General features: G+C 35.9%; 1 protein-coding gene and 1 pseudogene across 1 annotated transcript; both read right to left on the minus strand.

The window, feature by feature from the left end:
- Nucleotides 1-3,772: 3,772 nt before the first annotated feature.
- On the minus strand, nucleotides 3,773-8,437 carry LOC121799230 (annotated as a pseudogene).
- Nucleotides 8,438-8,788: 351 nt separating this feature from the next.
- On the minus strand, nucleotides 8,789-9,829 carry LOC121799812 (heavy metal-associated isoprenylated plant protein 31-like). Its single transcript, XM_042199299.1, has 3 exons — nucleotides 9,605-9,829; nucleotides 9,449-9,527; nucleotides 8,789-9,375 (listed from the first exon to the last, which is right to left on the minus strand). Exons 1-3 carry the CDS (start codon nucleotides 9,608-9,610, stop codon nucleotides 9,044-9,046), a joined length of 417 nt encoding a protein of 138 aa, XP_042055233.1. The 5' UTR covers nucleotides 9,611-9,829; the 3' UTR covers nucleotides 8,789-9,043.
- Nucleotides 9,830-19,257: the final 9,428 nt, after the last annotated feature.

A 19,257-nucleotide genomic window follows, 5' to 3' on the forward strand; every position in this document is an offset into this window, starting at 1 on the left:
AGTCATACTTCATTTTTACAATAAATGATAAATAGATCTCTTATTCCACTAATTCACTTCACTCATATTTTATTATAAAACCAATATAAAAAAAATGGGTCTTATATTCCACTAACTTTCCAACCCACTATTTATTAGTACTATATTTCTTAAAACTCGTGTCCACAATAAGAGTGGATTTTTAAAATTTTTATTAATAAAATTGCAATTTAAATAAAATAAATAAAAATTAGGAATCAGTAAAATATACTAAAAACTAAGATAAAAAACGTACAATTACTTTAAAAAGTTGCCAAAATTTTGTCGAATAGTCAGATCAAGGCATCATGGCATTGGAGTTTGATTTCAGGCATCATGAACGTGTCCTTGAAAAACACGGATTTGTACGTCACCACATTGATGAAGAGAGTCAAGTTGAGAGCGACTTCAGCAGTAGTTGTTTGGGATGCATTAGCCTTCCTGTTTGCAGCTTTTGGCTCATGGGATTAGTGTTAGACAGCGGATGTGAGCCAAAACATTTCCTCCACAGGAGATTTCAAGTGGAAGGCCAACACATTGCTACTTATGAATTTTGCATGAAGCAGTGACCAATATGTCCTCTTGGGGCAGCACAATTCAAAAATTCGGGTGGCTTCTAACAGTTGCTCATGTGTTCTCGTATTTAAATTGTTTATGTTCTCTCTTTGAAGATAGTGTAATTAGCGACATATGTCTAAACATGACCTTAATGCTCCAATGCCCAAAAGATCATCACTCTTTGCCTGTTCTCTATTATCCCTATCACCAGGGCCAGAAAAACGTCGACGAAACACATTGTCAATACCTCCATTGAATACTTTTTTCATCCCTCCCATAGGAATCTTTCCCTTGTCTTTGTCCTTCGTTCGCAAACCATATATGACCTCTAGAGGGGATGGTTCTAGTGGACCAGTTAATTCATTGTAACTAGTAGCCATTTGCGTTAAATTAATAAGCGCAAGTGTCTGGTGCACTCGCCCTTAGGGATCCCATCCAATCGCATGCATGTATGCCCTTGACTCGAGTGGATAGTCCCCCTACATTATTATCTATAGCAAAAATAAAATGAGAATTTGGCCTGGGATTTGGTATAAAAATATGAAGTTTCTACTATTATAAAGGAAAGTGGAAATGGGTATTTGGTGTGAGATTTGGTGATGGGATTGTACTAAAATTTCTACATGTAAAAGAACCTTAATCCATTATCACACGACACTAGAATTAAAATATGAATATCAGTTATCTATCTAATAAAGTAATGATAAATTTATTAGCAAATAAATTATAATGGATTTCTTCTCGAATTAGTTTTTTATAATTTTAATTTATATAATAAAAAAACAGCTATATAAAGTATTTAAAATTTGTTATCTGACTTTGATAAAATATAAATAATCATATTTATAACATATGGCCAAAAACAATTACATTTATTAAATTGTAGTGATTTTCAATATTGATAATTTTTTTTTGTCACATTTTATTCACAAGATTCTTTATAACATACTATTAAAGTTATTAGCTCAATTCACTATAACATGCTATACATTAAAATTTGATATATGAAGTAATAGTATTAACTGAATGTTTAAGATTTTATTTTAAAAAAATATAATAATTTAAATTTTTAAATTTTTTTAATTCTTAATATTTGGAACGTTAAAAAAATTGAACCTCAATCAAAAAATAACCGTCTCTTTAATATTTTAGATATGTGGATTATATTTTCTGCTTTTCTTAATAAATTCACTACAACATGCAACAAATTAAAATTTAATATGTGGTGTATTAATACTAATTGAGTATACGGTTTTGAAATAATTTCATAATTTCAATTTTATTCCTTTACTTTCTAAAATTATAATTTTTAAAATTTATAATTTTTGGAACGTTATGTTGAACCCCGATCACAAAAATAATCACATGTTTTTGACATTATTTATTATAAATATATATATATATATATATATATATATATATATATATATATATATATATATATATATATATATATATATATATATATTGTAAAATACGAGTACTTAGCTCAGATACATTGTAACTTGCAACAAATTAAAATTTGAGTATTTCAATGTAAGAATATTAATTAAGTGTTTGGTTTTGATTTTAAAATTTCATAATTTAATTATAATTCTTTAGTTTCCAAATTTTAAATTTATTTAAATTCTCAATTTTTTAAAATGTTACGTTGAACTTGATAAAGAAATAATAGCAATTTTAAGTCTACATAATTAATATTTTTTCTTCTAAAATTTAATCTCTATATATTCTTAATTTCTGAAACATTACAATTGAACCTCGATAATAAAAAGAATCATATGTTCTTAACTTGTCTATTTATTCATAAAATAGTACTATTAGACTTCTTAGCTCCTCAATATGCAATAAATTAAAATTTTGATATAGAATATAACTTATTAAGTTTAGTGCTTTTATTTTAAGAATGATATAATTTTAATTCTTTATTTCCAAAAGTTTTAATTTCTTTAAAATCTTAATTTTTGAAACATTACATGGAACCTCAATAAATAATAATCACATATTCTTAACTCATCTATTTAATATTCTAAAGATATATACTTCAAATTTTCTCTTTTTCTTTGCAAAATATTAGAGTTATTGGCTCATTCACTATATTATGCAACAAATTAAAATTTGACAATCATACTGATTGAGTTTGTGGATTTCATTCTAATTCTTCATGTACTAAAATTTTAATTTATTTAAATTCTTAATATTTAGAATGCTACAATCAGACATCGATAAAAAATAATTATATGTTCTTAAAAAGTATACTCCGCATTTAATATTTTAAGTTATATAGTTAATACTTTCTCATTTTAGTATAAATATTATTAATTCTTAGCAGAGTTCTCTATATCATGCAATAAATTAAATTTATATATGATATGGAGTATTAATACTTGTTGATCATATAATCGTACGTTTTTAAAATTTTCATAATTTTAATTTTTTATGTTCTTTAAAATTCTTTATTTTTTTTTAATTTTACAACTCAGATCTTATAATCATCCGTTGCTAAAATAAAGCTATTTTAATATTTTCTTCCTAACTCTTTAAATATAGACAATATTAATAAAATGAGTTTATGATTATTTATATTCTTAAATTTAAATCTCAATGAGTTGATATATGATAAATAACAGTATAATTTAAAACGTGAGTAGTAGTATATATCTTGATATATTGATGATGGGAACAAAATAGTGCTAATTTCGTGGTAATATTAATGTTAGGGTAAAATAGTCTCAATCTAAAAAATAATTATTTCAAAAAAACATAGGGGTATTATGGCATGGAGACATTATGTCTCTAAATCACTACCCCATGAAAAAATAAGTTGAGTGTGGAAAACTTATTTGTTGGACAGCTGTTGAAACTTATACTCCTATTTACAACTTATTAGTACTAGTAGTTTATAAAGTTATTTTGTTACAAATTTTAAGAGTTATAAATGATACTCGAATAAAAAATGTTTATAAACTTAGCTAAACATCTCTTTGGTTGACAAATAATGCGGCCGCCTATAATTCTCATAATTAACTAATTAAAAGAGCAACAGGTGAAAAATAAGATAGACATAGAACACTCTTCCAAGTGGCCGTACAAAGCAAAATAAAGAAAGAGAAAAAAAAACAACAAGTAGAATCTGCTATAGGTAAGTCAATCATTTAAAACATTATGGGAGGGAAAATGTTATGGGAAATACTGAAAGTAAAATTTGAAAAACAATACTATTTGGGTATCAATATCATGTACATAAAGAACTGCACAAGCTGCAGCAGCAGAAGAGCCATCACATAAAAAACCAGATGCAGAGAATGCTACAAATACAAACCTATGAGTGATTATCTCAGTCAATTAACAAGAAACAGAAGTGAACTTAGAAAGCTAATTAAGCAAGAAGGATGGTAAGAATATGATTAGGCAGACAACAATTCAAACCTATGAGTGATTATCAAAGACAACTAACCAGAAACAGAAGTGAACCTAGAAAATAAGGAAGATGATAAGAATATGATTAGACAGACAACTCAGACTTGGAAACAAGAATGCCATCAGTATCTGCATAAAGCCACTCCCCATCACATATCCTAGTCCCACCAAAATGCACTGGAAGGTGCTTCTCTCCGAGTCCCTTCTTGCTAGCCTTCATGGGGTGCGAGCTCAGAGCTCTCACACCAATGTCACACCCCATTGATCTCATCCACATCCCTTATGCATCCATTCACAATGATACCTGCCCACCCGTTGTTCTGTGCTTGAACCACCGGGTTCCCCCCCAATATCGCGCACCTCAAGCTGCCACCCCCCATCAACAACCAGAACCCTGTCGTCCCCCTTCTCCTCAAGAAACTCGCGTACCAACACGTTGTCTTCAAACACTCTGAGAGTACAACCTGCCCATAGAACACTTGACGCTGCCCGTATATCTTGAACTTTGGGAGCAGCGCCCGCAGCTCCCCATTCATAATATACTGTGGGTTTGCATCACAAAGTTCAGCTGTAGTTACCAAGGCCATCCTACACCAACAATCACATTCACATCTTACTTGGATGGATTATAAACCTCAGGATATCCTAATTGAATTACAGAGCATTGATAAACGATAAAAATACTCAATCATATATATTATCAATTCTAAATGGTAAACAGCCCTAAGAGCATAAGCAATCCCTCCAAAAACATGAACAATATGACAACTCTAGGTTTGACCAACATCAAAAGCCGATCACATTGTTCTACATGGAATTGAGAAGACTTCATTTAATTCGCATAGGGAATGAGATAAAATGCCACAAACCGGGAAATTTCCTCACCTCCCCAAAAGAAAGGAAAAGGAAGCAATGAATAGAGCATCTTGGGGGGTCGGAGAAGACTAATTAAACCGAAATAAAATGTGTTTTTGCTAAAATTCATAAGAGCAGGAACCAGCCAGACATGGGAGAAGAGCAATTAACCATCAGACATGATTCCAGCATTGCTAAAATTGACATGTTTTGTTTTCTTTTCTTTGAATTCCCAAATGTAGCTATACAAATAAACCAATCAATTGTCTCATAAAATCTTCATATTTGTATCTTGCAAGTCCACATCTTCCATATCCAATATCGGAACGCAACAAACTTTCAAGGGAAAAAGTAATGATACAGTGATAAGATTATGTGATTTGAATAGGCAAAAGGAAAGTAGAGATATCAGAATTACCTGATTAACGGATATTATTTCTTGGTTTGAATCCGTGCGGAGAACAATCAAACTTTGAAAAGATTTTGGGAGTTTTGAAGAATTGAGGTCCAACTTTTTTCTTTCTTTAACTTTTTATATCGAATTTGGGGAATTAAGCGATGGCCGTTGGCGCTAAAATTCGTTTGTGTTATTATACACTCCATATAAATATAGATGAGATAACATACATTTATCACTCGTTTTTTTAGACGTTTGGCTTATTTGTCCCTTATACTAATAAATAAACTTCATGCGCAAATTAAAATTCAATGTAAAAAAATAAGTGTGTTTATTATTTAAGATCAAAATCACGATTTGTTTTTGTTTCCCAATTGAGATTTAATATTATATTAGTTTTATAATAAAAGATAAAATTAATGGTATGTAGATTCATTTTAAAAATAAATGAAAAAGTTATTAGTGAATGGAAGAAAATAATAAAATGTGAAATTTATTGGGGGGAGGAAGGAGTATATATTTTATCAGAATATGAGTAAGTGAAAAATGAAAAGTGGTAGTGCTATATTAGGAAAAGAAGAAAAAAGTGGAAGAAAAGAATTAATGATATTTATGGATGTTGGGGGATTGACGTGCATTTGGAAATACTACGTGTGTAGTTGAGGAAGCGCCATGCATCTATCTCCGTGCTAAGCTGGCTTCATTCAAATTTCCCACGTTTCTTTCTACAAAATAAACCCTCTCTTCTCTTGCCTTTTATCCTTAATTTCCAAGCATAATCCGTTTCTGCTGTCGTATAAATTCTCTCCACAAATCAGCAAATTAATTAACAAAGGATAGAGAGAAGAAGATGGAAGCACAACTACATGGCCATGAAGACGGCGGTCAGGAGAAAAAGTCAGTGTTGAAGAAGGTTAAGGATGAGGCAAAGAAAATCAAAGAGACAATGAAGAAGCATGGGCATCAGCACAACAACGACGAAGAAAATCACCAAGTACATGGCGCAGGCGCCCCCAGTTCGCTTTCTCTTCCCTCTAATATTCATTCCCCTTATTGCTATTACTAATACAAGCAATGTGTTGCTGTGTTGTAGTACACGAATCCACTGTGGTGAAGAGCATAAACCTCCCCAGGGAAAGCAATAGCAATCCAAAAAATTCTCCTCCAAAAACTCCTCTTCCCACACCCACCGGTATCATAATGCTTTAGTACTATTGTATTGAATCAAATCTTATGTGGAGTAACTTGCTGATTGATGTATCAGAAGAGACGAGTGATGATTCTGAACGAGGAAATCCCCAATTCGAAGAAGATTCTCCAACAGACACGCTGGCTGGTAAAATATCATCAGCGACGAGTGCGGTGGCCATTTCGGCCAAGAATATGGTTGGTAGCAAGGGGCAGTCGATCAAGGAATACTTGAAACCAGGAGATGAGGATAAAGCTCTATCTTCTGCAATAACCAATGCCCTGCAGAAGAAAGAGGAGCCCAAGAGGGGAAAGGTGACGGTGTCCAAAGAGGTGGCAGAGCGGCTGGGCACGACGCAGGAGAATAAGAGGGAAGGAGAGGACGCCTTGGCTTCAGGGGAGGAGAGTTCCGGCCAGGGTGTGGCGGAGAGGCTGGAAAACGCGGTCAGTTCGTGGCTCGGGAAGAGCAATGGGATTGAGACTGCTCAGGATTCTGTTGGCCAAGCTTTTGGTCAGTTCTAATTTCCGGTTTAGTTTCTCCTTTACAATGATTCAATATTGCTGCTTAATTGTGTGCCTTGTTTTTACTATAGTGAGCGACGCCGCCAGTGGAGCCAGGGCCATCTCCAAGGAGCGGTGAAAATGGCCGGCCATCATCATCAATTCGTTCCACACTATGAAAAATGTTGGAGTTTTACTTTCAATCAATTTAGACTCAAAATTCTAATTAACTTGTAGTACTAAATTTTGATATGGTGTGAATGTGTATGTGATAATGGACATATGAGCTGGAAAATACAAGACTTTTGTGAATTGGATAGAATCATGAAGAGCTGGCGTGATGGCAACAGATAGCTAGTAGTAGTATTATTTTTTTGGCATCTTATTAACTAGCACAAATTTGAACCAAAATAGCAGATAGTTGAGCTACATATATACTTTTGTGCTGCGTGCACGTCATCACCAATTACTATTGCTTTCAATTTTCACATGCAAGGGGCAAGAAATATACATATATGAGGGGAAAGAAATGGCCAAAATGAAATGATAAACTAGTAGATTCACAGTATGGAGGAGGACTTGTTAGATTAGTTGGGAGTGATTTCTTACTTGTTGGCTTGAACCTTTTCTTCCACCTCCTCTTCTGTTGCTGGCCCAACCGACACAATATCTAGCTTACCAACTTTCTTGAGTCTCTTGACAACGGCCACTGCATCCATATCTCCCACCACCGTCACCTTCTGCTCCTTCACATCAGCTGAGATGGAATCCACACCTGCACATTTCTCTTCTTTCCTTTCTTCAAATCATATACTACTAGCTATATATAGCTACGCAACTCATGTGTGGTTTGAATTATGTTTTTACCCAGAATATCAGCGGCTGCTTCGATGGCCTTCTGCTTCGTCTTTTCGTCGGTCGTGGTTAGCAACCTCACCACCACCTTCTGATATTTACACAATTCAAAAATCCACAAAAAAGCAAGATCAAAATGAATACTAGTACTCCTTATGATATTAAGATTTTCGCATGATTGCATCTTAGTTACTACTAGTAGAGATGGGTACAAAACCTGAGCCATGAGCGGGAGAGAAATTCTGGAAGAGGGAGCTAGAGATTTAGAGGATGAAGATTTGTAAACAACAATCAATATAGGATAAATAGATTGGACTTTATGTTGGATTGTTCTTTTTTTTATTGGAAAGCAGGAATAAGCTTACCAGAACTCTCCGATCCTCAAATAAAATAAAATTGATTCAGAAATTATTGTTTCGTGTTATAGCGAAAAGTAAAAGGTCAGACATATAATTTACTCCACACATTTTGTTATTTACGGCATATTTGGAGATGTGTCACTCGTGTCTTTCGATCTTTATTTATAATTATTTAAAAAGTAGTTAATGTTGGCCCAATAACAAGCCCAATGCATGCTTCAAATATTTCTATATCAATAAAATTAATCGACCATGCACATTATATAATCTGCGTTACGTTACACAATAATTATTGCTTCATCGCAATTAATTAGTTTAATTTCAGTACCGCACTTTGGCATTTTATGATCCAAAAATTTAATGTACTACTATTAAAATATCTGGAAGTGTATAAATATGAATATAGATGCATGAAATTAAACACACAAAAGGAATAAAGACAAGGACCCCCTCGAGTGCTTTTCACAGAAAGGAGAGTGCCTTTATTTGAGTAAATTATAAAAGCTCGAAAACACCCATTATCTTTTTGCAAAAAAATAACATCCCTTTTCCCTCCTTACGAAATCAAACATTCAAACATTTTTTCCCCTCAAATTTGACAATAAAATCAATACGTACAACATTAAATATACACATATAACCAAGAATCAGCATTCATCAGTACTAGAGAATTCAAGTATCATTCAAATCTCCATCCTCCAACCAAGAATCTGACATCATAAACCCTAGCACAAAACATAGCCTAAAATAGAAATAAAAGAATATGGGCAACAAATAAACATGATAAGCACAAAATCTCTCCCTACATAAAAAAAAAACATAATTCGAAATCCAAAAATCGAATCATGACTACAAAATATAGGGAGAAAAGGAGCATGAGAATGGAATCACATCACATGAGAGAGCAAGCATGAGGGTTGTCGTCGCTGAAGATGGAGGCCACCGCCTCGTCGGAGGCCACGGCGACCGAGTACACTGCCGGCGTGTGGAAGAAGGTATGGACGCTCGGCGCCGCCACGTTTCTCGACGTCTCGTAGTAATGGCTAACAACATGAGAAGGATATTTGTAGAATGAGGAAAAATAGGAGTGGCCGCCGGGATACGGCCACAGCTCGGCCGCCTTTCCGGCTCGTTTGATGACCTTTAGCACCTTCTTCTCCTCTAATGCGTAGCCACTCACCGTTATTTTCTGCAACTCCATGTCTACTTCCACCTCATCCACTCCTATTTCTCAAAATATGTTCAAATGAGCTACTAATAATTTCATCTTATTAATCAAGTTGGAAAAGGAGTCCACCTTTGAGCTTGAGTAGAGCTCTCCTGACCTTGGAAGCGCATCCCTCGCAATCCAAGTTCGGAACCCTCACCTCCAACATCTACAAAAATGAATATATATTATATAATTTTAATTAAAAAAAAAAGCAAGAAGAAGGGAGAGGAAAAAAGAACTTACAGACATATTGAGATGGGTATGAAACTGAAAAGTGGAGGGAGTTTGATGATGATAATGTGGTAAAATGAGGAAAAGGGGTGATTTATTTATAGAAGAAAATGGAGTTTGGAAATGGGGTGATGATGAAGGTAGTGAAGAAGGGAGGCAGGTTATGATATTGAATGCAGACAAGAAAGCAGAGAAGGGGTCAGGCGTGGGGGTGGGAGAGCGTGATTTACTTTTGCCATCCCTACTCCACCTTCATAATTAGGTGTCACCACATTGAAATTTTTGCAACTTTCCAACCTGATTCTTTTTTGGGAGATAAATACATTGGATAGATGTTGATTACTATTAAGGTAGTATAGGAGCTACAAATAAAGCATTAAATTGAGTGATGAAGTTTAGGTTGCAGAGTTTCAGATGCCACTGTAAATTAAGATAAAAGAGCTTTCACAATGCAAAGCTTTTGTAGTACTGTGATGTGGAGTTATAATATGTTTAACAATACTTACAAAAGTGGAGTTATATGGAGTACTTATTATATTGTGATAAATATTCCAAGTACTAGTAATTTGGTTTTGCTATTAAATGCTTCCATACACAAGTCAGACATGATAAAGAAAAAAGTAGTGGGGTGGGTGGTTCACATTTTGTGGGTCAACCGGAAACCACTCAAATTAGCATTTCCCATTCTATATGTTGCCGTTGTCAACAAATTAAAGGCTCCATATTCAGTTTGAATGTCTTTTTTCTATTTTAAATAAATGTAAAATCGGATTCATTATTTCTTGAAGGCTTTAATTGCTCAGTGAATCAATGAACTCACAAATCAAATAGTATAGTATAGATGTTTTTGGCTCCACATATTTTTTTACACAAAAATAGATATTGGATCATCAAAATTTGCTATGTTTTCCAAAATATAAAGTAGAATTAAATAATGTATATCGAAAAATTGGACCCCCTCTGCAGAAGAATGCGAGACAAAAAGGTGGAGAAGTTATAGAAAGACGAACATGTATATGCTTTTGACAGCAAATGCATAAAAGCCCAGAATCTACTTTAGGTAACTCCATTGTACTTTCATTTTCATGTCTTTATATTTTTATCTTGCTTTCTAACAAACTACTCCGTCAAAGATAGTGGAGTACTGGAGTTTTATTATGGAATATTTCGAATTTGATTATGTTTGGAAAATTACATTTTCGTAGTCAATCTATTGTCCTTTTCACAATTACGTCCCGATTTAGATAATAAATAATTAGCTATCATCGAATCGTTTAACAATGTTCAGTTTACGACGACGAATATCCTATGCGGCACACTGGAAAAATAGGCTGAATTATAACAAATGAAATTAAAAATGAAAAACTCATTTTGGTTTCAACATTGTATCCATGAGATTGATGTTGCTAACTCGATTTTACGTCAATTTATTTTTACATTCGTTTGTATAGTTGCAAAGTCACGAAAAATATGATAAAAGAAAAGACAAGAGTCTAATCACAGAATCATAGTCTCGTCTTCCCCTATTTTAGTTTTTTACCACCATTTCCACTGGGCCTCCCATACATCATCCCGCAGGCCCAACAAATCCGTATCATCATTATATTCTCTTTAATTTGGCTAAACTAAATAATAACCCAAGCCTTTTTATATTTATTTACTTTAATTATATTATATATTTAATTGATGATTAATAATTAAGTTTCAATTACTAAATTCTAACTAATTCTTAATTAGCGGCTGTCTGCGAGCTTTCTATACCATTTATATAGAAGTAGTACATTTTAAGCCTCATCCATAAAAATGATGTTTTACGCTACAGTGGTAGTTCAAAAGATTAAGGCACTTATTGCTACGGATTTTATATGAATTATGTGTATTATAAATATTAGATTGAATCATATGATAATTTCTTGCTTAATAGTAGTATACTAACTTATTCTAGGTGCAATCCAAACTCATGGAGGGTGCATCACCTTGATCACAGTCGTTGCAGCATCGTGAGCTCACGATCGCCCTTGACCTGTATTTTTGTTAGTCCCCCTTGTCTTACGGGTTGCTAGAGAATAAAACAATTTCTCTTGGTAGAGAATAAATAGGCATTAGAAAAAGAAAAAAAAAAGAGAACATCAAAATAACACGAGCATTGAATAAATCTAGGATGTCAAACAAGAAATGAGAAGGCATGTTTTTGGAAAAAAGAGGTAATTAATCTAGTAGTAGTAGTAGTAGTTAGCAATACCATGCAACGAAGATGATCGTGCTCTTCTGGCCATTTTCAACAGTGGTGAAGTCGAAATCGTAGACAGATGATGTGAACCTCGTCATAGCTGCCCTCAGGGCTCCCAAGCTTGTTCAACACCACATCTTGCTCTTCAATCACGGGGAACATTATATAAACACAAGGTTAAGAATAGTCTTACACTTACAATTACACTCCTACCTCGCTCGCTATTTTTCCCACAATATAACCAATTTTTTTAGTGTAAGTTACGATGATAAGATTTCACGACTGTAAATCGGACAACGCCATATATAATACTCCTAGGAATGTTATACGTCAACCTTGACCCAAAACATTTGGATTTACACCATCTCCAACCATACACCAAATCCCATTTTTTTATATAAAAAACATCTCCAATCATACTCTAAACTCAAACTCATTTTTGGGTTTTTCCATGTGATAACACCAAATTTAGAGTAGAACACCAAATTTTGGTATCTACTGCAAAAAATATTAAAATTTGCAAATCACTCCATTATATGTATATAATATGAAAAAGATACGTTGTCTTTCTCTGCAGCAATGGAAGGTTGCTATTGGAGTACTTATTTCTTTGGTTTGGTAGTAATGCTGCAATGGAATGCATACGTTATCTCAACATTTGGATAGCTGAATATTTCTTTTTGCTTGGCATTCATTATTTAAAATTATTTATAGTCAAGTGAGATTCATTAATTATTTAAAATTAAGAATATTTCAAATTAGTATAAGTTTTTTAATATAAAGTATATTTAATACATAAATATATTAATAAGAAAAATAATTTAATTTTTTTATATAAAAAATTATTGAAACAATATTGTGGGTTTGATTTTTAATTTAAATAAGTATGTGAGTATAATTGAAAAAAGTATAAAAAGTAGGAGAATATAGAATATTCTTTTAGGTTTGAGTTTGGTGTAAATGATTGGAGTAAAATTACTTTTGGTGTTGACCCATACTAAAAAATAGGTTTGAGTTTGGTGTAAATGATTGGAGATGGTATTAGTTACTTTGGGTCAATGGCTTTAGTTACTGTTGAATTTATGTGGACTAATTGGTTTTGGACTGATATATTTAATTAGTGGGCTGGCCATATGGTATTAAATGTTGAAGCCCAACAATTTGTGTGGTCAGCCCAAAGGCTAGCCCAGCCCGTTACTTACCTGTCTCACCGATGGCCGCCACGTGTCCAGGCTCCCGGATCATCAAACACAGCCGTTGGATCCAGGGTGTGTTTGTGATGTGTGTGAAGTGAGGCGCCGCTTTGCCTCTCTCTATTATTCTATCATCACTCTCTCTCACACTCTGCAGTGCGATTCTCTCTACTTTCTCTCACTACATCCACGGCAGTTATCGCCAGTTTTCTCCTTCGATCCTTTGGTTTCAACCGATGAATCCTTGTTTTAGTTGATTCTATCGGTGAAGTTTTGGAGTTAGGTTACTCTATCGGTTTCCTTGTGAGATTGTGTCGGGCCTGACCTAGGGTTTCAAATCCGGCGTGTTTGGGTGTTCTGTGTGAGAGATCTTGTGTAGATCGTGGAAGATCTGTGAGTTTGATGGTAATTTAGGGCCGCGGTTGGGAACTGGTGGTAGCCGGTGAGACTGAGGTTTCTGGCACCTGTGTTCGACGGTTTCTCACCTTGTGACTTCCTGGGTGAAGCGTGTGGGGAGGTTCTTGGCCTGGTGTAGTCGTTGTTGTGACCTGAGCCAACTCCTATTACTTCTGACCTTTGAGTTATCTGTTCTGATTTAGATCCTCCGGGATCATTGTGTTGTGTTACTGATTCGTTTTTTCAGTGTGCAGGTACTAATCGAGGTGGCTTGGAGGTTCAAGTCTGGTGACTGACTTGAACAGAGCTTGGACTCTAATTAGGGTTTCTTGTACTTAGTATATTCTGTAATCTTGTTTCTCTTTTGTATTTGACTTGTTTCCTCTGAGTATAGCCAACTCAGTAAGCGGTGTAATAGCAAAAGAGGTCCTAGTAACTAGTATCATGGTGGTCTGATCCCTAAAGTGGTATCAGAGCCACGGGGGGATCACCGTGGCAAGCTAGGTCGCTAAAAATAAAGGAGGTGGGCTCGTCAGAGTAAAGCTCAGCCTCCGGTATAGGCTCTGAGGTACGTCGGGTTCTCCTGATCAATGAGGTGGTAAATTGGGGATTTTCCTTGGGTATCCAGAGGGTGTTAAGGGGTACAGCCGTACAGAGTCTGGATTAGGGATGTACCTGGTTTTAGGGTGGTTATCAGTAGGGATGTCATCTTCAATGAAGAAGACTTCCCCTGTAAGGTGTCCTCTAGTGCCCCTGCTTCTCCAGCCTCAGATGGTGAACCTCTTAGTGAGGTGGAGCCTTCTGAGAAGGGTCCCTCAAGTGAGGTGAAGTCTCAGGGCAGTGATGCTTCTACTGAGGTGGAGCAGGTGTGGAACTCATCCCCTATAAACCCTGATCCTATCCCCCCGACCCTCAAGATGCTCAAATCCCTGAACATACTGTTAATAATGAGCCACAATCCAATAATAATCCCTGAACATACTGTTATTAATGAGCCTTCAATGTGTTTGAATCTGATGGTAATGAGCCTTAATTTTATAAGCAGACTCAGAAATCTAAGTTCTGGGATTTGTGGTTTAAAGCTATGAGAGAAGAAATTCATTCCTTGTTTGTCAATGAGACTTGGATTCTGGTGCCTTTGCCTCCTGGTGCCTCTGTAGTTGATTGCAGGTGGCTGTTTAAATTCAAAGATGAAATAGAGGGGCTTAAGTACAAGGCAAGGTTGGTTGCCAAAGATTTTACTCAGCAAGAGGTGATTGATTATACTGAATTTTTTGCTTCTGTGATTAAGTTTACTACTGTGAGAATGATGCTTGCTTTGTGTGCTCACTTTAATTGTGAGTTAAAACAGATGGATGTTAAAATTGCTTTCCTTCATGGTGATTTAGATAAACCTATCTACATGAAACAGCCTGAAGGATTTGTTGATCCTAAGTTTCCTAATCATGTGTGTTTACTTAAGAAAGCCTTGTACGGTATGAAATAGTTTCCTAGGTAGTGGAATATCAAGTTTAATATTGGCATGCAAAAGTTAGGTTTTGTAAGAAGTACCTTTGATGCTTATTTGTATGTTAAAAACTTGGATAAAACTTATGTGTTCTTGCTGTTGTATGTTGATGATATGCTCATCATGGGTCCCTGCATTAAGTCTATTAAACATGTGCAATCTGCTTTATGTGAAAATTTTGACATGAAAGATCTTGGTGATGCAAACAAGATTTTGGGGATTAATATTCTTAGGGATAGGAAGTTTTCAACTCTGGTGCTTCACCAGGAACCTTATGTGCAAAAAATTCTTGAAAAGTTTAATATGTTTGGTGCTAAACCTGCTTCTGTTCCTTTGGCTGCACATTTTACGCTGAGTAAGGACCTTTGTCCTAAAACTGAATCTGAAATCAACTCTATGAAGAAGATTCCTTATGCTAATGCTATAGGCTCTGTGATGTATCTCATGGTTAGTACTAGGCCTGATATTGCCTATGTTGTTTCTTGTTTGAGTAGATACATGTCAAACCCAGGCCCTGTGCATTGGGAAGTTCTTAAGTGGTTACATAGATATTTGAAGAATACTGCTAAGTATGACCTTTGTTTCTCCGAGTGTGAACCTGGTGTTGAGCTATGTGGTTTTGTGGATTCTAACTATGCCAATGATAAAGATAAGAGGAAGTCTACCACTTCCTATGTGTTTACAGTTTGCAGCTCCTGCATTAGTTGGAAATCCCAACTCCAACACATTGTAGCCGTATCCACTACAAAGTCAGAATACATAGCCATTACAAAGGCTATGAAGGAGGCAATCTGGTTAAAGGGGGTTCTCTTTGAACTCAAATTCCTTAAAATTGTTCCTGTGTTATATTCTGATAGTCAGTCTACCATTTAGTTGTGTAAAAACCCTGTCTTCCATGATAGAACTAAGCATATAGATGTTAGGTTCCATTTCATTAGAGATGTTGTGGAGAAAAATGAAGTTTTGTTACACAAAGTGCATACTGATTCTAATCCTGCAGACATGGGTACATGGTGTCTTTCTGTGGATAAATTGCTCTCATGTATCAAAAAATTGCATTTTGATGTTGGTTGAGCATGTGCATGTCCCAGGGTATTAAGTCCTTATAGACTAATTGGCAGCAACCATCTGGTGTCTAAAGGCATATAAAGTCCTACATAATCTTGAGGTGCAAGCTTCTTGTATTATTAGGCAACCTGGTGTTCTTTGTCTAATGAACCTAGTGTTCTTTGGTGACTGAGGATACCTTGTAGGCTGTGATGAAGCAACAACAGACTAAGGTTCTCCCTGGGTGCTCCCAAGTTAGTCCAAGGTGGAGAATGTTGAATTTATGTGGACTAATTGGTTTTGGACTGATATATTTAATTAGTGGGCTGGCCCTATGGTATTAAATGTTGAAGCCCAACAATTTGTGTGGGCAGCCCAAAGGCTTGCCCAGCCTGTTACTGACTCAACTTATTTTAACACAAGAAAATCCCGCAAGTGTACGGGGCTAGTGTAGCACAAGGCAAGCAAGAGTATCGTATCCCACGGAGACAAAATGTATAAACTCAAGTACCATGGACCGATTTTAACTACTATCTAGACGATTCAAAGGTTTGGTTGATTCTTGGAAAAACAATTAAACATAAACAAGTTAAAAGCACGCAACAAAGGATAGGTTTCAAATAAGAGAACGAGGTAGAGCTTTGGATCTGACTACAATACCCACAATGTAAACAACTCAACAACTTTGATTACTCGTTGAAGTCTCTAGGATTAGAAGGACAATCGCTATTCTAGGCTAAGCCCTCTCTCGAGTGCACTCAACCCGTTGATTAACTATTAATATTGAAGTCTCCTTCTATACTTCACAATTAACTCCTATACTCAAAAGATTCAAGTCCTCACTCTAGAATTCCTTCTCTCGAATGCAAATTATCTAGGTGTTGTTCATTCTTTTATCAATCCTAATTAGGTATCTCTCGATTACTCAAAACTAGGTCAATATATCCAATTGGTAGCTAGGCAATTGAATTGAAAGGCACAAGAATGAAACAAAATAATCACAAGAGCATAGGTAATCAAAAGCTATTGAATCAATCACAAGTATTCATTGTAGTCTTCACCAAAACTCTACAAATGATTTAGCTACTCATATTCAACTCAAAAACATAAGAATAAACCATAGTCATTGAATAAAACATGAAAACCAATGAAAATACTCCCAAGGGTGGATTGAACGGAAATTAGTCTTCGTCTTCAATCTTGTTGAGGATTGGGACGCCTTTCCTCTCAATTCCACTCTCCAAACCTTCAAAAGCTGTTATGGGGCGTGTATGGTCTCCTGAGGTCGAAAACCTAGGTCTCCTTTTATACCCGGGGTAGAAATATTCAATCTCGCAGAACACATCGCCCGACCGGGCGATTTTAAGTCGCCAAAACGCCCGGTCGGGCGAACTTTCTGGAGTTCGCGACCAAAACGCCCGGTCGGGCGTTTTCCCCTTAAAAATCACCCGGTCGGGCGTTTTCTCTGGAATCCTCCAAAAACATTGTCTTCGTCTTCGAAAGGGCTTCGCGTGAGTATCTTGCACGCCCCCATCGGAGTCCGGATGAGAGAGTTATGGCTATTATACGAAAGTCGCGCATTGAAGCGCGCCCGGTCAGGCGTTCTTCCTTCAAGCTCGTTTTCAAGTCATTTTCACCTGTTTTAGCTCCAAACACTCGACAAACTCGTCAAAACACTTATGTAGTGGATAATGGATGTAAACTCAAGTAGTATGCTACAAAAACACTGAAATGTTCACGTTAAACATCCAAAATACTTGCTAAACCACGAGTTTATCAGTTACTTACATGTCTCACTGATGGCCGCCATGTGTCCAGTCTCTCGGATCATCAAACACAGCCGTTGGATCGAGGGTGTGTTTGTGATGTGTGTTAAGTGAGGCGCCGCTTCGTCTCTCTATATTATTCTATCATCACTCTCTCCACTCTGCAATGCGATTCTCTCTTCCTTCTCTCTACTTTCTCTCACTACATCCACGACAGTCATCGCCGGTTTTATCATCCGATCCTTTGGTTTCTACCGATGAATCCTTGTTTTAGTTGATTCTATCAGTGACGTTTTGAAGTTAGGTTACTCTCTCGGTTTCAGTGTGAGATTGTGTCGGACCTGACCTAGGGTTTCAGATCCGGCGGGTTTGGGTGTTTTGTGTGAGAGATCTTGTGTAGATCGTGGAAGATCTGTGAGTTTGGTGGTAATTGAGGGCCGCGGTTGGGAACTGGTGGTAGCCGGTGAGACTGAGGTTTCTAGCACCTGTGTTCGACGGTTTCTCATCTTGTGACTTCCTAGTTGAAGCGTGTGGGGAGGTTCTTGGCCTAGTGTAGTCGTTGTTGTGACCTGAGCCAACTCGTGTTACTTCTGACCTTTGATCATTGTGTTGTGTTACTGATTTGTTTACTCAGTGTGCATGTACTAATCGAGGTGGCTTGGAGGTTCAAGTCTGGTGACTGACTTGAACAGAGCTTGGACTCAAATTAGGGTTTCTTGTACTTAGTATATTCTGTAATCTTGTTTCTCTTTGGTATTTGGTTTGTTTCCTCTGAGTCTAGCCAACTCAGTAAGTGGTGTAATAGCAAAAGAGGTCCTAGTAACTAGTGTCATGGTGGTTTGATCCCCCACAGTTACTAATCAAAGTTTTCTTCCGTTTCTGTTATAATTTATCCGCCTGCCATTATGAGTCTCATTCCTTGGCGGCACGAGTTTTAAAAAATGTTAATAAAAAGTGGGCGAAAAAGAGTTAATGGAATATGGGTCCCCTACTTGTATATATTAGTTTTAAATGAAACGTGGGACCCTATTACCATTTATAGTAAAAGTGAACTAGAATTCCTATTTGCGAACAAACTAAAATAGAAAAATGGGACTCCTATTCGCGGACAGGGAGAGTACATCGTATCTTTGGAGTTAAGCCATGCCTATAGATAAATTTAGTAGTTGTGGATTTTTAAACGAAATTGAATTTTTAGATAAATCAACTAAACTTTAATATTGTTTGAATTGCTCTTTTCTAAGAGCCAAATTTAAATTAAATAAAATCAATGAGATTCGAAAATAAATACTCCATATATGCATAGGACTATAGGAGTAAAACATAGAATAAAAAAGTGAAAAGAAAACAAAAAAATCGGTGGATCCTTCCTGTATACGCTACTACACTAATTAATACACACACTTTTGCACCCACAAGGCTCTCTCTTTCACTCTGCAGAACACACGTCATCCATGCAGCTCACCGGAAACCGCTGATCGCCACCCACCGGCGCCGCAGTAGCTACCGACTAGCTTCCCTTCACA

This window comes from Salvia splendens, chromosome 4 (genome assembly GCF_004379255.2).
Source record: "Salvia splendens isolate huo1 chromosome 4, SspV2, whole genome shotgun sequence".
In the NCBI taxonomy this organism is placed as follows: Eukaryota; Viridiplantae; Streptophyta; class Magnoliopsida; order Lamiales; family Lamiaceae; genus Salvia; species Salvia splendens.

What these genes read in the sequence shown, in the direction of transcription:
- LOC121799812 (XM_042199299.1), bottom strand. An exon ending in AGCTCTACTCAAGCTCAAAG is followed by an intron (nt 9,376 to 9,448) that starts GTGGACTCCTTT and finishes TTTGAGAAATAG; the next exon opens with GAGTGGATGAGGTGGAAGTA.